General features: G+C 37.8%; 1 protein-coding gene and 1 non-coding gene across 2 annotated transcripts; both read left to right on the top strand.

Annotated features, from left to right (window-relative positions):
• The first annotated feature begins 6,461 nt into the window (after positions 1-6,461).
• Positions 6,462-6,872, top strand: LOC141696151 (uncharacterized). Its single transcript, XM_074500334.1, has one exon. The coding sequence runs from the start codon at positions 6,462-6,464 to the stop codon at positions 6,870-6,872; it is 411 nt and encodes a 136-aa protein (XP_074356435.1).
• Positions 6,873-27,018: 20,146 nt separating this feature from the next.
• Positions 27,019-27,124, top strand: LOC141699014 (small nucleolar RNA R71). Its single transcript, XR_012565506.1, has one exon. It is a non-coding gene; the product is annotated as a small nucleolar RNA R71 (small nucleolar RNA).
• Positions 27,125-27,467: the final 343 nt, after the last annotated feature.

Here is a 27,467-nt window from a genome sequence, read left to right as displayed (position 1 = left end):
CCCAACTACGAGTCTCCATTCTCCTCCCAGATCCCACTCTCAATTTCTCCTCCACCATGATCCATGGCATGCCTAAGATCTTTTGGGCCTAATGATCGAACCTCCACTCTAATCTCTTCTTTCAGCCCATTTACAAACTGCCCCATGGCAATCTCTACTGGAATCCTCTCTAACGAAGCAACTAACTCAATTAACTTTCGACAATATTCCGTGACCCTCCCAGTCTTCTCGTGAGCCGGCCACTGTTCATGTAATGTCCCCACACCCATCGACCTGAATTGCCTCCTTAACATAGTTTTCATCTCCTCCCAGTTCAGGATAGGATGCCTGCGATTTTCCCACTGAAACCAAACAAGGCATCACCATCTAAGGTCACCACTCTAATATCCGGGATATATCGTGTAATAATTTTTGCTAGTAAATAATTAATATATGTGTTCAGTATCTATTCTGTAAATTAATTGTTAAGTGTTAAATGTGTTTGGATGTTTAAAAATATTATTAATTGAGTATTTTAATTTATATATGTCCAAAATAAAATATAGATAATTGTCATATCTTCCTAATTATTTTTATGTTGATTTATCAATTTGTAAGGATCATATGAAATTTATAAAATCTTTTTCCCAGTATTTAAAATCTATTTTATAAAAACGGGAACCAACCGACGTCATCCGTTGTTACGTTTTTGGAACCCGAAACTCTTCCGAGAACTCCTTCCTAACCTAATTGTAATATTCCAAGCATATTCCATGTTTCGACTTTTTTGATCCGGCGTACGGTTTGTCCTACGCGGGTCCCGGCGCAACATTTTCGATACAATATTCGTTTCGGTAAATCAATAAAACTCGTATTTTCGATAAACGGAAGCTTTTTATTAAACTATCCCAATTATCACCTCGTAGTACGTGTAACCAGGCGCTGAGACCAAGACCGCAGTACAAATTGTACTGGTTTGGATAACTGTCCCGAAAACCGATACCGTTTGGATCATTTTTTACAAATAAACGTACCGTTTTATATTCGGAATGATCCAACGGGATACTAATTTTCCGTAATTATAAATAGCCTTTACCGTATTTTATTTGGTATCAAAAATCATTTGCAGTAAGTAATTATATAAATTTCCAGAGAAAATTTATATATTCATAAACCATTCTGATAATCAAACCAACAATCGGAGGTGTTACCGGAGTCCGTTTGGAAAGCTCGAGTACTCAATCCAAAGGTCTTGAGGTATTCTATCAGATTATGTGTTCCAAATCACTACAGAAATCAAGGTTTATTTTCTGAAAAATTATTTATTTTCGAATTAATTTTATTAAAAATATGAATTTTTGTTCGAATGACTGTTCGTATGATTTGATGCTTGCATGTTGTAGAGCTTGTTTTCCTGATGATTTTCATATGTCATACGTCTGATTTGGAGTTCAATAACATGCTCACAAGTGGGTTTAATTCTCGAATTTTAAAATTAGGGTTTATAACCCGTATGAATGTTTTCAATTGGAATTTGGGCCTTTTTGATTTAGGGGTTATTAGCTGTTGATTTATATTGGATTATGTTCCTTATGAAATTTGCAATCGATTGGTATATAGCTCGTTAACACAGGATGTCTGAATCGAAGGGAGTTGTGTTTTGAAAATTTCCGAAGTTCGCCGGAAACCGGCGATGTTCTTGGCCAATTTCAGGCCAAATCTGGGGTTATTTGAATGATTTGATTGCATGAATAAGTTCCTGGTTGTCTGTAGATGTGATCAGGAGCTTGTGGTGAGGCGAGGGTGCCGGAATCGTGTTCTCCGGCCACCCCTGTATTTTCCGGCGACGGGGGTTGTAAAATTGTAGTTTGGTACCTTATCTTTTGGGGAAGAAACAGTTAGGTCCCTGAGGTTTCCAGAACTTGCAAATTTTGGATTCCTGTTTTAAAAATATTTAAAAATCATATTTCCTATTTATTTTAATTATAAAAATTCGATTTTAATTTCTGAAAATTCCAAAAATTATTATTTTAATTCCGAATATTATTTTTAATTCAAAAATAAATTTGAATTAATTAGTTAATTAATTTCAGTTAATTTTTAAATTGATTAATTGGTCAATTAATTCGAAAATTGATTGATTAATTGATTTAATTAATTATTAATTGATTTTAATTAATTATTTAATTAGATTTAATTATTTAAAAATGATTTAAAAATTCCGAAAAATAGTTTCGAGCTTTAAAATATTATTTTAAATTGTTTTCAAGTCTCGTTCATTATTATGAAATTGTTTTGAAGCCAGAATTGGCCAACCGAACCCTATTTATTACTTCGAAATTGATTCAACGATCTGTTTTAATTCCGAAAAATGTTTTAAAAATCATTTTGAATATCTAGAAAGCCTATTTATGACCCGAGACTTCTTTATAAATGATATATCATTGAATATGTGACGTGTTATGTGTTATATGTGACTTGTTGGTTAACTGTCGGTCTATATATTCGATGTTTACTTGTTTATTGCATAACTTTCAATCCGTTAATCGGATTTGGGTGAAACGAAGGGTAGATAGAAGTATGTGTCGAATAGAATCGTATGAGTTAAATATTGATAGATGCTTATGATATGTGAGCAGAAGAGGCAAGGCGTAGGAAAGGGAAACAGATAGTCAAGGAGTAAAACAGTGGTGATTGAGAGCAAGTGCAGTGTAGTAAGCTAGTACCAGGCAAGTGTTCTGAACTTTCTCGAGATATTGTAGTGATTGATATTCCTATTTTATATTGCAAGTGCTTTGAAGCACTGAACCCTAAACCTTGATTCTAGTTATTGATCTTGAGTCGTAAACCTGATTCTTTCCAGACTATTGATTGTTGTGTACCTAAATACAAACCTCAAATATACGATACTACTCCACAAATACATACAAACTAAATATTAAACACTGAACCAAATTGCTTACACATTCAAACCATTGTATCTTATGCTTTGAAAGACCAAATCCTTAGAACCCTGAAATATTGATTCCTTTATTATCCAATTCTTTCATTACCTAACAGCCAAACTTTGGAAATGCCATATTGATCTTTATACAGATTGAAACCATTTTCATTTATTGAACGTCCAATATTGTTAATGATCCTGTTTATTGTTTATTACTGCTTATTCTGTTATTATGGTAGAATTGGATTGTTTTTATAAAATTGTGGACCAGATTCGTGGTCAGACCATATAATGGTCAAGTAGGCCAATGTGTGCCTCGGATCCAGTAGTTAGAGCAGTGCTGTGTACTTTGCTCGGGGTTAGTGCGTGACTGATCAGCAGCCTAACCTTGGTTTTTAAAAATGAAAATATAATATCTAATTCTAAATCATAATCCATTGTTCACTTGATATCATAATCATATTTCCCTGATGATCATTATTCTCAGTTTTGTCATTTTGACTTGCTGAGCTAGTTAGCTCATTTGTGCGATGTTGTTTATGTTCTTTTCCAGTTAAGAAGGAACCGGTTGATACCGAGGATCCCCAGTCCAACGCGAGAGCTAGGGGTTCAGGTTGATCGAGTTGAGCTAGTAGGCTTCTTTTGGAATAATTTAAGTTTGTAAAAAGTTTGTAATAATGTTTAATACTCAGTTCTGAGTTGGATAGTTGGGATTTGAACGGTTTGTAATATAAGTAAGTGTGGTTGGCTTGTGTGCATACTTTAACCTGTTGCGATCCGTGGTAGTTGATAAGTAGGGTCACTGCATATTATTATTATCTTTATTATTGTTATAAGCAGGTTATAAATAAGGTGTATGTGTATGGACCCCAAACTTCTGACCCGGGTTTGGAGAGCGCCACAACCACTGCCACCTCTACCTTATCCTCTTCCCCAATTTGGAGGAAATTAGAATACATTTCTGCATGAATTATCCACCCATAAGGATTCTGGCCATCAAACACTAGGAGATCTAATTTTTTATACCTCCAATTCGTCTTCGCGTCTCTATAACCACCCCCCGGACCCCCACCAGAGCCGCCACCATCTCCATAGCCATAACCATTATCTCCAAACTCCGAATCGCTATAACTTATTTCCTTCTGACTCTTGTGTACCACCTTCGATTTCCCTGCCTCATTACTCTTCGTGGACTTCGTGGATTGTTGGGCTAGTGACATTTGAATCTCCGTGAGAGAAGATTTAACCTCTGCCTGAAATTTGACTTGCTATTCTCGCAACACTCCCATTAAACTCTCACGTGCTTCACGAGATCTTGTGATTCATCCCTCAAAATGTTCTCCTAGACTCTTCATCTTTCCTCTTTGCCTCCCTGTGCTTTGCTCAATTGCAGTGGCAAGTTCCTCCGTTAGGGTTTGCTTCAAAACTAACATCGCACTTTCCACCGCTGCCGAGATCCGTTCAGATAGACCGGTGTTGAGATTTCTGAGCTGTTCTTCCAGTTGTTCCAAGTGGGTGGCCTTTGTGTGTGGTGCCATAACTCGACTTGCTCTGATACCAGGTTTGCTATGAATCAAACTTGACAAACTTCAATTACTGTAATAATATAAGATAGAGTACCTAATCAGATTTGCTAAATGCTAGGTACATAGATAAATTCTACAGTTCAAGCAGTGGAGACCTCCTAAGTAAACAAATGTCTAAATTTTTTTCATAACCCTAATTCCTCAGCCTCTTTTCTCTTCTTAACGTTACTAATCTATGCTTTTCCCCTTTTTCCCCTGCACATGTGAGTTTCCTATCTTGCCCCTGCCCTTTTTTCTAGCATATGTGATTAATGAATATGGGCTTTTCTGTAGGCCTAGTTGATTCCTTGCAAAGTGTTTGCCTATCTTAAAAGACTAAGAACTTTCCTGAATTGGAAGAAAGTCGAAGAGTTTTCGAAGATTTGAATGTATATGACTGAGCCACTTCTCATGATCAAACCGATCTCAGCAGGAGCAGTGCTCTTCCTTTACTTAGGGTGAATGAAACAATAATGAGTTCGTGCGGTAGGAAAAATATCATGCACAACTATTTACAGATGAATCAACATGCACTTGTAGATTCAATTAACTACATAGTTGTATAATCCAGTAATAATGTTGAGCGATTCAGTTTACCAATCCCCCTGTATTAGTTAGGTTCAAATTAATTTATTATTATTTGGATATTGCCTCATTAATTGCAAAAACTGATCTTATGGCATAAATATTTCCTAGAATAAATTCAGCACTGATTTTATGCTAGTTATTATTTTTTCCATTTAAGTATGCTTTTCAGTTTTGATTTGTAGCCTATATAAAGGCCTGATTATGTTAAAGTTATACATGAAGTTTTCAGCTCATTCTCTTATCTCATATTCTCTTTAAATGTTGATGTTTTTATAATCTTTTAAACCAACAAATTGGTATCAGAGCCCCTCTTCTTAAGGGACATGTGACTGAATAAAAAGAACCCTCATACACCTTACATCTATTTTCTCTATGGATCTTGAGAAACCATTCACATCTCTGGCACCACCGGTGTTTAATGGTGAAAATTACCAACTCTGAGCAACAAGAATGGAAGCACATCTAGAGGCAAATGATCTCTGGGAAGCTGTTGAAGAGGACTACGAAGTTCCTCAGTTAACAGCCAATCCTACCATAGCTCAGATTAGGAATCAAAAAGAGATGAAATCAAAGATGTCAAGGGCAAGAGGTACGTTACTTGCAGCTATCTCTGCAGAAATCTTTACACAGATCATGACCAAAAAAACAGCATTTGAGATCTGGAATTTCCTCAAATCTGAATATGAAGGAGATACAAGAATCATAGGAATGCAAGTTCTGAATTTGGTCAGAGAATTCGAGATGCAGAAAATGAACGATTCAGAAACAATAAAGGAGTACACGGGTAAACTTCTTAGAATAGCCAATAAGATAAGGTTGCTTGACTCTGATTTTTCTGATTTTAGAATAATACAAAAATACTTGTTATTCTTCCCGAACGGTTTGATGCTACTATTTCATCTTTGGAGAATACTAAAGATCTACCAACAATCACATTGGCAGAGATAAGTAACGCTTTGCAGGCTCAAGAACAGAGAAGATTGATGAGGGATAAAAGCTCTATGGAAGGAGCACTTCAAGCCAAATTACATATTAATCGTGGAGAAAAAGATAGAAAGAAGAAATTCCAGAAAAAGCATTTCCATCCACGAGACTCTGCTAAAAATGCAAGCAACATCAAAGGGGAAAGATACAAAGAATATCCTCCATGTAAACATTGCTGAAAAAAGGCCATCCTCCTTTCAAATGTTGGAAAATACTTGATGTGAAATGTGGAAAGTGCAATAAAATAGGGCATGATGAAAAATATGCAAAGGTGAGTACTTTCATAAGGAGAATGTTCAGATTGCAAACGAATAAGAAGAAGAGCAGTTGTTCATTGCATCTTGTTTTGCAAGCAGCAGCTCAAGCGATTGTTGGCTAATAGATAGTGTTGTACAAGTCACATGACTGGAGATGAAGAAATTTTCAGAGAGCTGGACATATCACAAGTATCGAAGGTTAGAATTGGAAACGGTGCACATATTGCCATAAATGGAAAGGGAATAGTCGCTATTGAAAGCTGTAGAGGTACGAAATTAATTTCTGAAGTGTTGTTTGTTCCTGAAATTGATCAAAATCTTTTAAGTGTTGGACAATTGACTGAGATAGGTTTTAAAGTTATATTTGAGAATAAACAATGCTCGATCAAAGATGGAAATAACAATGATGTTTTTAAAGTTAAAATGAAAGGAAAGAGTTTTTTGCTTGATCCAATAAAGGAGGATCAAGCTGCATATTCAGCTATCACAACTAGTGCAGAATTGTGGCATAAAAGGATGGGCCATTTTCATCATACAGTGATACTGAATATGTAAAGAAAAGATTTGGCCATTGGTTTGCCGCACATAGAGTCTGAATTTCCAGATTGCAACTCATGTCAATATGGCAAACAAGCGAGACTTCCTTTCCAATAAGCAGCATGGAGAGCTACTGAAAAGCCGCAACTTGTTCACACTGATTTATGTGGACCTCAAAGAACTCCTTCTATGAATTTATTACATTGTCTTTATTGACGATTTCACCATAAAATTAATTTATTGTTGTTTGAATATTGCCTCAGTAATTGTAAAAACTGATCTTATGGCATACATCTTTCCTAGAATAAATTCAACACTGATTTTATGCTATTTATTATCTTTTCCATTTAAGTATTCATTTCAGTTTTGATTTGTAGCCTATATAAAGGCCTAATTATGTTAGAATTATACATGAAGTTTTCAGCTCATTCTCTTATCTCATATTCTCTCTAAATGTTGATGTTTTTATAACCTTTTAAACCAACAATTGTCTTATGTACAAGGTACATAATATTAACAATAATATTCTCCAACAAAAGATCTCCTAGAATCACAGGGAAACTTCCAAAAGAGTAGCAGGCAACCGAATTTATAAAACTAATTGGTACAAAAAATAAGGTTGCTTATTCAGAACGTGAGTCAGGTGAAATACAGCTGTTACGCCCAGATCTTCTTCAGACTGAATGAACGGTCTTCGGCCACTCAGGAACTGCCTTCGGTGGCTACCTGAAAGGGAAGAGAATGGGAATGATTGTCCCCCGATTCACCTCTGGTGTGAGAATAAGAATATGGATGTAGAGTGAGTTTAAGGAATACAAGAAAGTAGAGACTATTTGAGAGAGTGAGTGTGTAATTGTCTATTTCTTACTTTTCCAGAGGTTTTATACCCGATTTCCCCATCAATGCTTCGTCGTTACACCTTCATGATGAAGAGTAGTGAAAATGGAGCGTTATGACTGTGTAATCCCAACGGTTGGTGTAGAAGTGGGCCTCAATCTGCTGAGCTAACTGGGCCTTCGGTTTATGGACCTGTTGGGCCTTCGTCCCGATAGTATAACTGTCTAATGGGCCTTCGTTCGGTGGGCCTTATTGGGCACATAGCCAACATGTCCCTGTCCTTCGGCTGGGCCTTCGGGCGGGCCGATGGACATCAGTCTAGCCCCATCTTGGGATGAGGAAACCCTAGGATGACTGCTTCGGTCTTACCTCGATTTCTGTTCGTACACGGGGCCACGTCATGGGTGCATTAGTGTGACAGCTGTATGTCACGTCATTTCATAGCTCAATCTCTGCCGTTGAATTTCAACTGTTTCCATCATGGCCGTCCATTTTAAAAGATCCCCAAACTGTCGCCTTTTTTGGCACCCAAACTCATTTAGGCATCTATATAAAGTGTCACTGTGCACCCTTGTATTTCTTTTATCTTTTTCTTGCAACCAAACACTCACGACAATAAAAACTCTCCAAGTTATTTCAATCACGGGAAGTTGCAACTCTTCCTTTCCCAATTACCCCATTTTCGTCAAGCAACATCTCCAAATTTGTAAGTGTTTCTAGCATTTATTTTCCTTTTATGTGCAGGTTATCTATTTTTGCATGTGAGTTGTTTGGGGTATCAACTGGACTCTAGGTTTAGGGTTTTTGCTGTTTTTTGTACGGGGTGTGTTTTCTGGGTAGGTTGTATGTTTTTTTTCTGGGTTTCTGTCTTTTTAGGGGCACCCAATGGGTTTAAAGAGGGCATGCGAGTTGTTTCCAGACAAGAACTCTCTTCAAGGGGGTTCTTGGTTATGGAACAACCTCGGGAGCCGACCCAGGGTGTTTGAATTTTTCCTTCTTCTCTTCCTGTTGAGTTTAAAGATAGCATGCGAAGGGTTCTGGGGGCAAGAACTTCCTTCGAGAGCACTTATCTGTAGAACATCCTTCAAAAGATGACTTTAGGCATTCTCTTGTTCGCTTGGTTCCAGGACATGTGTTAGTCGCTAAACACGCGCTAATAGTACAAGCAAGTATACGAGTTCACAAGTAGTACAGAATCTTTTCTAGTTCGTTCCCACAGAGACTGTATTGGTTAACTAATTAATTCATACACTTAAGCAACAATGTATGGTTATTATTCAATGCTAAGATGATAACTAATTGAGGTTATTTATAACTAAGAATTAAACTAATAATTATAACTACGAGAATAAGATTGATTAAATTAGTAATTATGACAAACATGGGATTCTAACTTCATTAAATACTTCATCCGATAGCCTTATTGATCTTAACCTTAGCATGTAATGGTGATGACACTAATCAGATGACACGAAACTGATAAACACCAACTTTCGTTGCGCGAGGACCATACTACCAGACATCCACAAAAGAGATAGAAGCTGAATAGACACCAATTATATTGAGACCCTATATGTCTATAGAATTTGACAACATAACGGTTAAGTTATCTATCTTGATTACATAGGGCAAGTAAGATGGTTAAAATTACCTACGAATCATGCATAACAAATACATGAACCTATGCTAGCATGGCAAGTTCTAAATCCTTAAATTCACTTTCACTTCATTAAGAATTAACACACTATCTTATAAGTTCGCGATGCTCATAAGACGAATACGCACAACCAATGCTAGGATATCATACAATCACCACATACTAAGACATCAATCAATTTAACTAAAGAAATCCATAAATAAATCCTGTTAGAAACCCACGATATGAAGGAATTTACGGATGAATGGAAGCGAGATATAACATTTATTCCGTAAAAACAATATACCGCACATATAGAAAAATGTATAGAAAGGAAAAACTGAGGAATCGTAACCATACCTTGTGAATCGAAGCTTTATAAAAATGGAGTGCTAGCAGTTGCTCCTCAGTGTGTGAAGCACTCTACCGGTATCCACCAAGAACGATCCTCTTCGATGAACCTTTTTTATAAAACCGAGCTTTTATAAAAATGGAGGTTTTTGGGAGAGAGAGAGAGAGAGAGAGAGAGAGAGAGAGAGAGAGAGGAAGAAGATGGAGGCTAGGGTTTTTCACAAAACCAAGTATGTCAAAAGAATGAGCCATCTCATTCAATTTATAGGGCTCTCCTCGGGTTTTATAATATATCTTTATATATATATATATATTAACCCCCACATTTTATCTTTATAAAATGTTTTAATAATAATTAAAACTATTTTAATCATTATTTCTTTTTCTAAACTATTTAGAAAATAATTCTCTCTCTCATTATTTCATCAAAGAAAATATTCTTTTATGGTGTGACCCTGTAGGTTCAATATTATGCCGGTAGTAGAAATAAATAATAATAAAACTTTATTAATTATTTACATGAATAATAAAATTTACTAAATATAATTAACTGATTAATTATATTTATTCTACATCGTGAGTGATGCTTCTCAACATATCACGATTTTTCGGATAATATGAATTCACTGCTTAGAATACCAAGAACCTGTCAGTGACTAGTTACCGTACAATGAATTCCTTCTACCCTTATAATATCCCGATTAAATACAAGGCATCGATCTTGTGTCAGGCCTATCAAATTTAATCATATGATTTCTTATTCATAATGCAAAACTCATATTAATGCAAATTAGAAACTCCTTTCTAATTTCATACACTCTGGCCAGAGATTCCAGAACTCGCATACTAAGAACATAGGATATTCTCTTCCTATACTGGAAGGGGTAGATCCTCTATTGACGTTAACTATCTCTATACACAAATCCCTATGCCCAAAATAGACCTAATGGATGTCCTTGAGACTAAGGACTAAACCAAAGCACAGTTCATTATATATAAGATAACTTTAACGATCTCAAGTCTAAGGACACTTGTACAACTATCACTTAGTGAACCACTATTGACACGTGAGTAATCTCCATTAGTTGTTCAACTTATCGAGTCATGTTCAGTGAACTTATTCCCTAATAAGCACCTACATACTAGCTATAGTGTCACCACACAAATGCCTATGAGTATAAACATCCTCCTGTAGGGAGCAATCATAGTATGTACCAATCTTTGCGGATCCACTAACATCCGATTAGTTATCCTATGATCAGGAACTGTTTAAGTCTAGGGTTATCATCTTCTAGATCTCACTATTATAATTCTAGAAGCTTTACTCTAAACTATGGAACATCTTATTTAAAACACTTTAAATAGATAAAGCCCATAATAAAAATATAACAAGTCTTTTATTAATATCAATGAAATCAAATAGGAATACAAGAAAGTTCTTCCTAACTCATTACACAATGATTGGATTTAGGACAAATACTTTCAATCTCCCACTTGAACTAAAGCCAATCACCCTGGTATCTAATACCCATCTTCTCTTTATGACGATCAAAGTGAATCTGAGATAATGACTTTGTGAGTGGGTCTACTACATTGTTATGTGTGTCAACTCTCTCAATCTTGACTTCTCCTCTTTCAATGATTTCCCTAATCAAATGAAAGCGTCACAAAATATGTTTGGAATTTTTATGAGACCTAGGTTCCTTGGCTTATGCTTTTGCTGTATTGTTATCGCAATACAACACAATAGGCTCCTCAATGCTAGGAACAACTCCCAACTCAGAAACAAATTTCCTCATCCAAACGGCTTCTTTTGCAGCCTCACTTGCAGCTTTATATTCTGCTTCCGCTGTGGAGTCAGCCGTTGTAGACTGTTTGGAACTCTTCCAACTAATCGCACCACTATTCAGAGTAAACACGTACCCTGACATGGATTTGCTATCATCACTTTCTGATTGAAAACTAGAGTCAATATAGCCCTCTATTTTCAACTCAGATCCTCCACCAAAAACAAGAAAAATATCCTTAGTCCTTCGCAAGTACTTAAGGATGTTCTTCACTGCTTTCTAGTGGTCTTCACCTGGATTGGACTGATATCTGCTCGTCACACTGATTGAATAAGTGACATCAGGCCTAGTACATAACATCGCGTACATGATAGATCCTATTGCTGAAGCATAAGGAATCTTATTCATACGCTCTCTTTCCTCAGGTGTCTTAGGAGACATCTTTTCGGAAAGGGACACTCCATGGCTCATCGGTATGAGACCTCTTTTGGAGTTTTCCATGCTAAACCTTTTAAGCACTTTCTGGATGTATGTACCCTGAGAAAGATCTATCATTCTTCTAGATCTATCTCTATAGATCTTCATACCGAGAATATAGGATGCTTCTCCCAAGTCCTTCATAGTGAAGTTCTTCGATAGCCACACTTTGACTGATTGCAGCATCGGTATATCATTTCCTATAAGAAGTATGTCATCCACATACAATACAAGAAATGTTACCGTGCTCTCACTAACCTTCTTGTAGACACATGGTTCATCTATGTTTTTGATAAAACCAAACTCTTTGATTGTCTTATCAAAACGGATGTTCCATCTACGAGAACTTGCTTTATACCATATATGGTTCACAACAGCTTACACACTAGGTGTTCATTTCCCTTGAAAAGAAAACCCTCTGGCTGTGTCATATACACTTCCTCTTCAAGTTTCCCATTGAGGAAGGCCGTTTTCACGTCCATTTGCCAGATCTCATAGTCGTAGTAAACAGCAATCGCAAGCAAAATCCGAATTGATTTTAACAGGGCTACAGGCGAAAAAGTTTCATCAAAGTCAATCCCTTGCCTTTGTCTGAATCCTTTTGCCACGAGCCTGGCCTTATAGGTCTCCACCTGGCCATCTGCTCCAATCTTTCTTTTGTATAACCATTTGCACTCAATAGGCTTCACACCCTCAGGTGTTTCAACCAAAGTCCATACTTGGTTGGTATACATAGATTCCATTTCGGATTTCATGGCACTTTGCCAATTCTCTGAGTCAACACTACTCATAGCCTCATTATAGGTCATAGGGTTGTCATCATCAATGATTGACAACTCATTGTCATTCTCAATGACAAAGCCATAATACCTCTCAAGGTTGGTGAGACACTCTCCCTGACCTACGAATGGGCTGTTCCACAGAAGGTTGTTCAGTCTGAACATGTGTTTCCACTTGAACCGTAGTAGTTTGTGCTTCTTGAACTTCATCAAGTTCAATTTTGCTCCCACTGTTTCCTTCAAGGATAAACTGCTTTTCCAAGAAGGTAGCATGTCTGGAGACAAACACCCTATGATCGGTGTAAAAGTAATACCCTAAAGTCTCTTTAGGATATCCCACAAAACTACATTTTACGGATCGAGATTCAAGCTTATCTGGGTCAACTTTCTTGACATAAGCTGGACATCCCCAAATCTTAACGTGTTTAAGACTCGGTTTCCTTTATTTTCATATCTCATATGGAGTTTGAGGAACATATTTAGAAGGCACCTTATTCGGTAAATATGCTGAGGTTTCCAATGCATAACCCCACATGAATACTGGAAGATTCACATAGCTCATCATGGACCGAACCATATCTAAAAAAGTTTGATTTCTCCTTTCAGATACCCCATTCAACTGTGGAGTATATGGAGGAGTCCACTGGGAGACTATACCATTTTTTTGAGATAATCTAGAAACTCTCGATTCAAGTATTCACCACCTCGATCTGATCGAAGAGTTATAATACTATGTTTGGTTTGTTTCTCTACTTCATGTTATATTCTTTGAACTTTTCAAAGGCTTCAGACTGGTGTTTCATCAAATATACATATCCGAATCTAGATCGATCATCTATGAAAGTAATGAAGTATGAAAATCCACCCATGGCTTGCGTAGACATTGGTCCATATACATCTGTGTGTACCAATCCTAGCAAATCTGCAACCCTCTCTCCATGTCCACTAAATGGAGATTTGGTCTTTTTACCCAATATACAAGACTCACATGTAGGATATGATTCAAAATCAAAGGGGTCAAGTAACCCTTCCTTATGCAATGTCCGCATTCTATTTTCACTAATATGACCAAGTCTGCAGTACCACAAAAAGGTGAGATTTTCATCATCCCTTTTTCTTTTATTAGTATGTTCAATTTGTAGTAAATCATGCTCTACGTTATCTCTAAGAATTGAACAGTTATTATTCTAAATAACAAACAAAAATCCAGCCAAGTCTAAGATGGGAATAGAAATAATATTCCTCACAATCGAGGGAACAAAATAACAATTATTTAAAACAATAGTCTTGCCCGTAGGCATATGTAAATGAAATGATCCTACAGCTTCAGCAGCAACTCTTGCTCCATTTCCATCCGTAGAATAACCTCCTCTTCCTCAAGAGTCCTACTTCTCCTTAGTCCCTGCAACGAATTGCAAATATGAGAACCACAGGTGGTATCTAATACCCAAGTAGAAATTTGATTTAATGACATATTCACTTCAATCATGAACATACCTGAAGCAGAAGCCGTAGTCTCACTACCCTTCTTCTTCTTTAATTCTGCAAGGTAAACCTTGCAGTTCCTCTTCCAGTGCCCCACCTTGTTACAGTGGAAGCAAACAGCTTTGCTCTTGGGGTCTTCAGCTTTTGGTGGAACAGGCTTTTTCTCACCTACTTTCTTCTTCTTGGAGGGTTCTTCTTCCTTTTTTTAGGATTAGAACCTTCACCAATTAGAAGAATAGAGCTCTTCTTAGGGGGGAAATTCGATTCCGCAGTCTTCAACATGTTGTGGAGTTCAGCCAGGCTGACATCCAGCTTATTCATGTGAAAGTTCATAACAAACTGCGAAAACGAACCCGAAAGTGATTGCAAGACCAAGTCTTGGCTCAACTCCCCATCCATGTAAAAAACCAAGTTGTCCAAGACGTTCAATCAAATTGATCATCTTAAGTACATGGTCATTCACATATGATCCCTCAGACATCCTACAACTGAACAGCTCATTCGATATCTCATATCGAGCTGTCCTCTCTGCCACATCATACAACTCTTGTAGATGCATAAGGATAGTGTGAGTATCCATATGCTCATGCTGCTTCTATAGCTCAATGTTCATGGAAGCTAGCATGATGTATTGAGCAACATTTGCATCATCTATTCACTTACGATACACAACATGTTCATCATTATGTGCATCGTTAGCAGGTTCAGTAGGCTTAGGTGAGTCAAACACATATTCCAGCTTCTCCACCCTGAGAATAATTCTCAAGTTTCGAAGCCAGTCAGCAAAATTAGGACCAGTCAACTTGTGAGCATCTAGTATACTCCGGTGTGATAGTGCAGAAGATATAACGTATATAGTAAATCTGTAAATGATGAACACATAACAACACTTAACAAATATTCAATTTCATTTCAAAACACTATATGAATCGGGTCTTTATTCATAAGTGGCTCCCACTAGTTTATCTAATTTATACAACCCCCTAAGTGAAAAATTAAGCATTCATAATGCTAGTGGGAATAGGGATCCTACATTCCATCACACAACCTCGGTTGTAGCACGAAATGTCATGTGATGTTCAATAGGCAGACAACTCTTGTCATTTACATCTTATGTTATTCCCTAATAAAACTTTAGCCTCTTGAATAATTGAGTCACGGCTGTAGCACGACAGACTCAATATTCTAAGTCAAGTCTAACCTAACATTTTGTACAATTGAATCAGTCTCCAACGGCCCACGGCTGCAGCACGTAACGACTTTAGATTCTAATTCAATGTACACATCTCTATGTAATAGACAAGTATTTCTTATTTCGAAATCAAAACCCTCGGCTTAGTACGAAATGACAATGATTTAAAAATAAGAACTACTTTCTACCATGTTGGAATGCTATGACCGACACAAGCTCGTTGTGTCATTGGCCAATTACTACTTGATATTATTTAATTTTAGAGGGATTATATTATGTTACAATCATAATCATATTATAAAGAGATTCTTCCTTTTAAATTAAATATTTCAAATCAATAATCGATAATCAGATGATTCCCAGATCGGGGGAGCATTGTCAAGAGGCGTCACTTAATACCCCTTTCTTACAGATCGAAATCTGCTTTTGACAGAATCATCATTTCTCTCAAAATTGAAAATTCATATTTAATTACGTGTTTCATAAACACAAGAATCTCTCGATTGTATTCATAATATTATTGTTAAGGCAAGAAACGATTCTGATTCTAGATTTTCTAGAGCACGCCTTATTTTGATTTAAGTTCACCTAAATCTATCATCGCATGGTAAACATAGGCATATATCTCATATATAAAAATAAATAAACAAGTAAGCATGCAATTAATATCATGTCACACATTGATATAATGATGTATGGATTTATTATAGCATTTAAAAGCAATTAAAATAATTAAAACATGCTTTAAAACACTTTCGGGAATATAAACAGTTCAAAACTTTTTTATAAAAAATATTTGACCATTCCATTATACCCGTCTTGGAAAAATGAATCCAACGATATATTACACGCCCAAAACGGAGTTACGAAACTCCCAAAAAATCAAATTTAATGTGGACAGTCGGGCTGTAACGCTTTACAGGAACGCGTTACAAGGGCTGTAACGCATTCCGATAATGCGTTACAATACTTTTGAGCCTTTAATGCGTGTAACGCATTCCGTAAATGCGCAACACTGTGTAACGTATTCACGGAATGCGCGACACCCCCCCCCCCCCCGGCGACTGCGCTTCACGCGCCCCGCACAGTAGATCGTTGATTTTTTATTTTTTTTGTACTTTCCTGCCGTTGCCTGTTTGTCTTTCTACTGTTACAAAAAAAGAAGTAATACCCCCCTTTCCTTTACTCCCATATTAATAATTCTTTATTAATATGTTATTATTTTAATTTTAGTTATTAATAAATTAATTAATATTTAATTAATAAATTAATAAAAAATCAAAATAATATAATTTCTTAAATCAGGGAGTAGCGGAAAATTATCAAATCAGCCATGGGTCCTTGTGCAAATTTTAATCAGAATTATTCACATGCATAATTATTTCATGAATTTTAATTAAAACAATTTTAAAAAATTCATAACAAATAATCTACACATCACAAAATTATGAAAAAAATACCTAGACGATCTACAACACTTGTAGAACCCAGATCAGTAGTCAAAATCTTATGTAAAAATTATTTCGAATTAAGTCATAATTAAATCTAAATAAACTTGCAAATATCATAATAAATCCATACATGCATTAAAAAATCTGAATTTTTTTATATGAATCTCTATATGTAGAACCTAGCTCTGATGCCAATGAAGGAATTTACGGATGAGCGGAAGCGAGATATAACATTTATTTCGTAAAAACCATATACCGCACATATAGAAAAACGTATAGAAAGGAAAAATTGAGGAATCGTAACCATACCTTGTGAATCGAAGCTTTATAAAAATGGAGTGCTAGCAGTTGCTCCTCAGTGTGTGAAGTACTCTACCGGTATCAACCAAGAACGATCCTCTTTGATGAACCTTTTTATAAAACCGAGCTTTTATAAAAATGGAGGTTTTTGGGAGAGAGATAGAGAGAGGAAGAAGATGGAGACTAGGGTTTTCACAAAACCAAGTATGTCAATAGAATGAGCCATCTCATTCTATTTATAGGGCTCTCCTAGGGTGTTATTATATATCTTTATATATATATATATTAAACCCCACATTTTATCTTTATAAAATGCTTTAATAATAATTAAAACTATTTTAATCATTATTTCTTTTTTTAAACTATTTAGAAAATAATTCTCTCTCTCATTATTTCATCAAAAAAAATATTCTTTTATGGTGTGACCCTGTAGGTTCAATATTATGCCGGTAGTAGAAATAAATAATAATAAACTTTTATTAATTATTTACATGAATAATAAAATTCACTAAATATAATTAACTATTAATTATATTTATTCTACATCGTGAGTGATGCTTCTCAACATATCGCGATTATCAGGATAATATGAATTCACTGCTTAGAATACCAAGAACCTGTCAGTGACTAGTTACCGTACAATGAATTCCTTCTACCCTTATAATATCCCAATTAAATACAAGCCATGGATCTTGTGTCAGGCCTATCAAATTTAATCATATGATTTCTTATTCATAATGCAAAGCTCATATTAATGCAAATTAGAAACTCCTTTCTAATTTCATACACTCTGCCAGAGATTCCAGAACTCGCATACTAAGAATAACATAGGATATTCTCTTCCTATACTGGAAGGGGTAGATCCTCTATTGATGTTAACTATCTCTATACACAAATCCCTATGCCCAGAATAGACCTAATGGATGTCCTTGAGACTAAGGACTAAACCAAAGCACAGTTCATTATATATAAGATAACTTTAACGATCTCAAGTCTAAGGACACTTGTACAACTATCACTTAGTGAACCACTATTGACACGTGAGTAATCTCCATTAGTTGTTCAACTTATCGAGTCATGTTCAGTGAACTTATTCCCTAATAAGCACCTACATACTAGCTATAGTGTCACTACACAAATGCCTATGAGTACATACATCCTCCTGTAGGGAGCAATCATAGTATGTACCAATCTTTGCGGATCCACTAACATCCGATTAGTTATCCTATGATCAGGAACTGTTTAAGTCTAGGGTTATCATCTTCTAGATCTCACTATTATAATCTCATTATAATTCTAGAAGCTTTACTCTAAACTATGGAACATCTTATTTAAAACACTTTAAATAGATAAAGCCCATAATAAAAATATAACAAGTCTTTTATTAATATCAATGAAATCAAATAGGAATACAAGAAAGTTCTTCCTAACTCATCATACATGATTGGATTTAGGACAAACATTTTCACGATAATGATTAGCCCATAATCGGACTCATCATCAATGTGGGTTCCGATGAAAGCATGGTATATAAAACGTAGTCTTTATAACGAATAAATAAAACCAAGTACAAACAAGAGTATAGGTTCAACAAAACAAGAAACGAGCATCCAAGATTACAAATCAAAACAAAGATTCACAAGAATAAACTAGATCGTCTTCGCCTTTGTTGAATTGTGCTATAGGTCTTTTGTCGTCTTCTCCTTATGCTCTGGTAAGTCTCTTTATAAAAAAACAATCTGGAGTTATCAATATATAGCAGTCCAAAGAGCCCAAGAGTCCAGAAAACATAATTATAATAGAATCAGGATTTTATTATCCTGACATGGCGCGACCGTACGCTTCATCAGCGCGGGCGCGCTGGCTTCCTGTAATTCGACGCGGCCGCACGCTTCATCAGTGCAGGCGCGTTGGCCTTCTGCCAAAATTGACTTCTTCCATTTTTTCTTGCAGATTCGAGCCGGTCTTCGCGAGCTTTTATTCCAACACCACCTAGACACTATATTAGCATCAAAACAATGCCAATTCACCTGATTACCTATATAATGCCTGAAATGTAAAAACACTAGAAAACACGTTAAAACACTTAACAACTTGAGTACAAATGCACCAATCCAAAGCTTATTAGGGCATTATAAAGTATCATAAATTCCACTCAACATACCCCCAAACTTGAAGCGATGTTTGTCCTCAAGCATAAACAGACTCAAAGAATAAGAAATAAAAATGCATGAATGCAACTAATATGAATGCAATGATCCGCATAGAGTAACTAAACCAACCAATAAGCAACACCTCAGCAAATGCAATTATTCGCATAAAGATCACTCAAATCTCTCAAATCAACCTACAAACCAGAGACGTGCGTGTGTGCAAATGCTTATAGATATACTATTGCTACTAGATCGGCAATCATGACTCACTACTTATCAAAACAATAGCAAGTTTATAAATAGAATGAAAGTTAGACAAAAAATAACTTATAACATTCAATTCTTATATCAGAGTTTTTATGGATTCATGCTTTTATTCACAATAACACAACACAAGTATGCTTATTTGATCGTGCAATGAGTGAGGTCCACAAAAGATTTATACAATAGTACCTATGTAGCGAGCGTTAGGTTAGCAATTCCCAGACTATAAAAGCCTTAGGTCACTAGGCACAAAGTCCCCTAAGAACTTAATAACTCGAGTACTAAAGAGCCCACTCATGATCAATTATACATAACTCTTATTCTTTTATTTTTCTTTAATTTTTTTTTCACAAATTTCTGAACGAGTGCGTTTTGCTCCATCTCATTCAACCCTAGACTACTCATATAAATATGAGCCGGCTACTAGCCATTTGACGCCTAGCCTTATTCACAACTAGCAATGAAATCTAATTTCTCCAATTTTTAAATATTCATGTCTTTTATTATTAAGAGAATTCCCTAAATTCCAAATATAAACAAGCGATTAAACCTCAACAATCAAACAAATCATGACTATGATCTAGCACTCTAGCAACCTATAAGACTTAGTAAAGTACAAGTGTCTCTAGCATGAAAATCAATCTAAAAAGACTCAATATCACCAAACACGACATCACTACACTAGCATCAATATCGCAAATCAATTGGAAAATTATTTAAGGGATCATGTTATAATGCAAATGCATGAAACTAAATGAACAAAATATCATAAAACTACCAAAAATAATAAAAAAAGCAAAAAAAATACATGGCAAAATATGCAACTATATGAAATAAAACTATCATGAATATGCAAACTATATGAGACTCACACTAACTATATTCCTTCAACTACTACCCCAAACTTAAAATATTCATTGTCCTCGGTGAAGGTAATAGTAAGGAATCAGGAATACCTACTGTGAATCAGAATCCTCACCCTCAATGGGTGGAGTGTCAGGCGTGTCTATAGGCGGATACACTGAATCCTCACCAAAAACTAGCCACTGGATGTCAACACCGGTGGCTCTAAAAGCTATCCCAAGTGCCTGAGTGAGATCGTGTGCAAACCGACTATGGATGTCGTGCATCGCATCCATCCTCCTCGTGAGACGCCTATACTGCGTCCAACTTAAACTAGCTCCCAAATCTGCTCCTGCTGCCTCCTGCTGCTGCTACTGCTGCGATGAACCAGCCTCCTCTCCATATTGAGCTCTCCAAGCTGCTCTACGGGCATGATGAGAACCTCCTGCTGTAGCTGCTTCCATAGGCACACCACCTAGCAAATGATCATTTGAATAACCAAGCCCATTAGGATCGGGCTTCCCTCCATACCACTCTTGCATGCTCTGCAGCGTAGCAATATCAATAGGAGCACTGGGAAGCTGGAGCCGCTCATGTGCTGGCCAATGAACTCCAACCGCCACGCACAACTTCGTCATAACTGACGCGTACGGAATAACACCTATAGTACCTTTCCTCAAGAATCTCAAAATCCCCTGATGTATCACCATCCCCAAGTCAATGTAATCACCCTGCAGAATACCCCACAGCAGACGAGCACGCACTACAGTAATCTCATGCACATGCGAAGATGGCATGATATTAGCACAAATAAAAGAGTTCCAAGCCCGTGCAAACCTGTTCATGCACGACGCCGGGAATGTGGAGTAATCAGTAGTGTCCCTCTTGAACTTCCAATGAGTCTTAGGCACACAGAGAGTAGAAATGATGAGATCCAAATTAAAGTCCTCCGGAGTCTTATCGTTCCACGTGTCCTGACCCACCTTCCTTACGGGCTGGTCAACCACTGCCCTGATAGCATCAACACTGTACTCGACAGTCCTCTCCCTCACCACCGTGAACCCATTCTTCTCCGCCTTAACGTTTGCATAGAACTCCCGCACAACACTCATGGGCACAGCAGCGGGAGCCTCACAGAAAGGTACCCAGCCCATCTCGAGAATCATCTCTAACAACTTATCATCCTTCCCTGATGGCAGAAAACCTCGCTCCTTAGCAATAGGCTTCGAGAGAAGCCTCGTGTACTTCTCCTCAGCCCCAGACATAGAAAACTTGGGCCTCACACCACCCGCAGATGAAGAATCGGTGGTGCTGCTGTCAACTTGTGTTCTTTGTCTCTTGGGTGCCATCGGGATTGAAGAAGAAAGAATAAAAGCTTAAGTGTTTAGAGAGAATTTGTGTTTGAGAGTTTGTGAATTGGTGGAGAAGTTGTATGTAAGTGTATGTATTTATAGGTGGAGATGTGTGAATTCTATAAGGAATAGAACTGGGAATTGATTATGGGAATCGTGGGAATAATGGAATTGATTAGGAGAGGGAATTATGGGATGTGGAAGAGTAAAAATTGGGTTGGAATTGATTTTGGAGTAAAAGTCCCGATTTTACCTTAATAAACTGCTGAAATATTTTTTTTTTGAACAGGACCCGGCGCGGCCGCGCGCTAGGATAGTGCGGGCGTGCTCACCTTCTGGAAAACGGGCAATGGTGCGGGCGCGCGCTTGTTTAGCGGGGGCGCGCCCAGCTTCTGTAGTTGTCCCTGAATTTTTTCCTTTTTCTATTTTTTTGTGTTTTTCTCTTTTCTTCTTACTTCTTCTACCTACTAATGTACAACATACTTGGGTTGCCTCCCAAGAAGCGCTTCTTTTACGTCGCTAGCTCGATATAGACTCTTGTGATCAAATGGACAATAAAACGACACTAACCACCTCGCGGTTTTCCGTGTCACCATAATAATGCTTCAACCTCTGACCATTTATCTTGAATGCTTGGGCCGAATCATTTTCAAAAATTTCCACCGCTCCATGTGGAAACACAGTTTTGACAATAAACGGCCCTAACCATCTTGACTTCAACTTACCAGGAAAAAGACGGAGACGAGAGTTGAATAAAAGAACTTGTTGCCCCGGCACAAATGACTTGAGCACTAGACCCCTATCTTGCCACCTCTTGACCTTCTCCTTATACTTTTTGTTGTTCCCATAAGCTTGCAGTCAGAATTCATCAAGTTCATTCAATTGAAGCATCCTCTTCTTTCCAGCCGCATCCAAGTCCAGATTCAACTTCTTCAAAGCCCAATATGCCTTATGCTCGAGCTCCACAGGCAAATGACACCCCTTACCATAGATAACTAAAACGGCGACATTCCCAACGGAGTCTTATATGCTGTTCTATATGCCCAAATAGCTTCATCAAGCTTCAAAGACCAATCCTTCCTTGATGGACACACCACTTTCTCCAAAATGCGTTTGATCTCTCTGTTAGATACCTCAGCTGGACCATTCGTCTGAGGATGATAAGTCATAGCAATGCGATGATTCACATTATACCTTTTCATCATAGCTGTGAACTTGCGATTACAAAAATGCGACCCCTCATCACTGATTATGACTCTTGGAGTTCCAAACCTTGTGAATATCTACTTGTAAAGAAAATTAAGTACCACTTTCGCATCGGTCGTTGGCAACGCCTTAACCTCAACCCATTTCGACACGTAATCAACCGTCAACAAGATATAATGACTGTTACAAGATGAGACAAATGGCCCCATGAAGTCAATTCCCCAAACATTGAAGACCTCAACCTCGAGAAGCATATTAAGAGGCATCTCATCCCTCTTAGACATATTACCCACACGTTGACATTAATCACATTTCAAAACAAACTGATGAGCATCTTTAAATAACGTCGGCCAAAAGAAACCTGCTTGAAGAACATGAGCTGCTGTCTTTTCTCCACCATAATGTCCTCCATAAGACGTTAAGTGATAATCTCGCAAGATCCCCCCCGTTTCACTGTAGGGAATAAATCTCCTGATGATTTGGTCAGCTCCTTGGCGAAAGAGAAACGGCTCATCCCACATATACCACTTCACCTCATGTAGAAACTTCTTCCTCTGAGCATAAGATAAGTCGGGAGGCATGGCATTACTTACAAGGTAGTTCACAATATCTGCAAACCACGGTTCTTCTTCACTCCAAATAGTTGCTCGTCGGGAAAAAACTCATTTATCAATGTCTTATCCAATGAAGTAGCATTAGTATTTTCTAAACGCGAGAGATGATCAATGACTTGATTTTCTGTTCTTTTTCTGTCCTTGATCTCTAGTTCAAATTCTTGGAGCAAAAGAACCCATCTAATCAATCTAGGCTTCGAGTCCTTCTTTGAGACGAGATATCAAATTGCGGCGTGATTAGTGAAAACTGTCACCTTAGTCCCAAGTAGATAAGATCGAAATTTCTCAAAACCCTAGACAATAGCCAAAAGCTCTTTCTCCGTAGTAGTATAATTCAGTTGGGCACCATTTGGGGTCTTACTAGCATAGTAGACCACATGAAATATGTTGTTCTTCCTTTGCCCAATAACTGCTCTGACTGCATAGTCACTTGCATCACACATCATCTCAAAAGGCTCATTCCAATCAGGTGCAGTTATGACCGGTTCTGTGATTAAACTCTTCTTCAATGTCTCAAAAGATGCAAGGCACTCGTCATCAAAATTGAAAGGAACATCTTTCTCTAACAGACTGCACAAAGGCTTTAAAATTTTTGAGAAGTCCTTGATGAAACGCCTGTAGAAACCCGCATGACCAAGAAAACTGCGAATTTCCTTAACAGAAATAGTTGGAGGAAGATTCTCAATGACCCCCACCTTGGTCTTGTCCACCTCTAGACCTTTACTAGAAACCTTGTGCCCGAGAGTAATGCCCTGGCGCACCATAAAGTGACATTTCTCCCAATTGAGAACCAGATTGGTCTCAACACACCTTTTGAGAACATGTCCAAGATTTTGCAAGCATTCATCAAAAGAATTGCCAAAGACTTGTCCATGAACACCTCCATATTCTGGCCAATCATGTCAGAAAAGATGGCCATCATACATCTCTGAAATGTGGCTGGAGCACCACACAGACCAAAAGAAACTCGTCTGAAGGCGAAAGTACCAAATGGACAAGTGAAGGTAGTTTTCTCCTGATCTTCTGGAGCGATACAAATCTGATTGTAACCCGAATATCCATCCAGAAGACAATAGTACTCATGACCGGCCAACCTGTCGAGCATCTGATCAATGAAGGGCAAAGGAAAGTGATCCTTCCTAGTGGCCTTATTTAGCTTCCTGTAGTCCATGCAAACTCTCCACCCCGTGACTATCCTTGTAGGAATAAGCTCATTCTTCTCATTTGCTACCACAGTAATTCCTCCTTTCTTCGACACACATTGAACCGGGCTTACCTATGAACTGTCAAAGATAGGGTAGATGATCCCTACATCTAACCACTTAAGAATTTCTTTCTTCACTACTTCCTTCATGATGTGATTAAGTCTTCTTTGTTGCTCGATTGTAGGTTTGCTACCTTCCTCTAGCAGAATTTTATGCATACAGTAAGAAGGGCTGATTCCCTTGATATATGCTATAGTCCATCCGATTGCAGACTTGAACTCTCTCAGAATCCTCAAAAGCTTTTCCTCATCACTACCTAAATGGTCAGATGCAATAATAACAGGTAAAGTAGATGCATCACCTAAAAATGCATACCTCAAATGTTCAGGTAAAAGCTTAAGCTCAAGAGTGGCAGCTTCCTCAGTAGAAGGCTTGAGGCGTTTAGGAGCTTTGTTCAATTCCTCCATTCCAAGAGATTCAAAAGGCATATCAATTTTCCTTTTCCAGGGAGAAGCATTCAAATATTGCAATTGTTCTTCCCCTTCGTCATCTTCACTATCTGAATTCCCCAATAAGGTTTTTTCTAAGGCATCAGACCTTAGCAATTGATCAAGTTCCGATGTGACCACCGAATCGACCAACTTCACTTTTAAGCACTCCTCATTATTAGTAGGGAATTTCATAACATTGAACACATTAAAAGTAACATCCTGATCCAACACTCACATGGTGAGCTCACCCTTTTGCACATCTATCAAGGTTCGACCAGTCGCTAAGAAAGGTCTTCCCAAGATTATGGGAATTTTCATATCCTTCTCGAAATCAAGAATTACGAAATCAGCAGAAAAGATGAGTTTATCAACCTTGACCAAGACATCCTCCACAATACCTCACAGATATGTAATAGAACGGTCGGCCAACTGCAAAGTTATATAAGTCGGTTTGGGATCAGATAGATTAAACTGCTTGAAAATTGATAAAGGCATCAGATTGATGCTAGCTCCCAAGTCACATAAGCATCTGTCAAAAGACACTTTTCCAATAGTACATGGAATAGTGAAGCTTCCTAGATCTTTAAGCTTCGGAGGCAACTTTTGTTGCAGCACAGCACTGCATTCCTCCGTGAGAGCGACTATCTCTAAATCATCTAGCTTCACCTTCCGAGATAGAATACCTTTCATAAACTTTGCATAACTAGGCATCTGCTCGAGAGCCTCGGTGAAAGGTATGTTGATATGAAGTTTCTTGCACACCTCCAGAAACTTCTCAAATTGCTTGTCCATCTTTTTCTTCTGCAGCCGCTTGGGAAAAGGCGATGGAGGATAGATCTGTTTCTCCTCTGTATTACCCTCAGGAGGAGTGTGCTCAATAGTCGTCTTCCTTGGTTCCACTTCTTTGTCCTGCTGTACTACTTCTTTCTCAGCCCCAACTTCTTCAGTCAACTCTTGAGTTTGTTCGGGATTCGCAACCTTTCCAGACCTTAAAGTGAATGCCTTTACCTGCTCCTTGGCTTCCCTCTTTCCTGGCACTTCAGTGTCACTAGGTAATGTACCAGGCTGATGATTTAGCAAGGCATTGGCAATTTGACCAATTTAATTTTCCAAGGTCTTGATAGAAATAGCTTGACTCTTACACATAAGCTTCAACTCCTCTAATTCAGATTTTTCATTAGCTTGTTGCAGCTGGAGTTGCTATCTAGGTGTATATTGTGGTTGCTGAAAACCAGGGTGGTTATACTGTTTAGCTGGATACTGCTGATAAGGTTGTTGAACCGCATTCTGAGCATTGCATCAACTAAAATTAGGATGATTGCGGTTGTTGGGATGATAGGTGGCTAGTGCTGGTTGCTGCGATCGCTGGAAGTTGCTCACGAACTGAGCTGATTCACTAGAAATTGTGCACTGATCAGTCTCATGGGCACCAACACAAAGCTCACAGACACTTGCGATTTGATTTACTCCATAATTGTCCAAAGTGTCCACCTTCATCGTCAAAGATTTAAGCTGGGCAGCGATAGCAGTAGCTGCGTCCAACTCCAGAATTCCTGTGACTTTTCCCTGAGTCAGTCTTTGGGAATGATTCTGGTACTCATTAGCATCCATCAATTCAATAAGTTCACAAGCTTCATCGTAGCTCTTAGCCCACAAGGCTCCTCCTGATGCTGTATCAAGCATGGGTCTAGAAGTAACACCCAATCCATTGTAGAAATAATTAATAATCATCTAATCAGGTATGCCATGGTGTGGGCACTTCCTTAGCATCTCCTTATATCGATCCCAAGCCTCACACAGAGATTCCCCTGTTTGCTGAGCAAACTGGGTAAGAGCAAACTGGGTAAGAGCATTCCTGATTACAGCAGTCTTCGCCATGGGGAATAATTTAGTGAGAAAATTTTGCACAAGATCATCCCAAGTGGTGATAGATCCTACTGGCAGAGAGTGTAACCAGCACTTAGCCTTGTCCCTCAGAGAGAATGGGAACAGGCGTAGCTTGATAGCGTCTTCAGTCACATCATTGAATTTGAAAGTGTCGCAGATCTCGATGAAATCCCTGATGTGCATGTTGGGGTCTTCAGTAGGAGAACCCCCAAACTGAACTGAGTTCTGTATCATCTGAATCGTGCTTGACTTGATCTCAAAAGTGTTAGCCCTGATGGCCAGTCTGATGATGCTTGACTGAAT

The sequence above is a fragment of the Apium graveolens genome, chromosome 11 (genome assembly GCF_009905375.1).
Source record: "Apium graveolens cultivar Ventura chromosome 11, ASM990537v1, whole genome shotgun sequence".
NCBI lineage: Eukaryota > Viridiplantae > Streptophyta > Magnoliopsida > Apiales > Apiaceae > Apium > Apium graveolens.
Note: the sequence above shows the minus strand (reverse complement) of the source record. Positions and strands in the feature narration are given on the sequence as shown.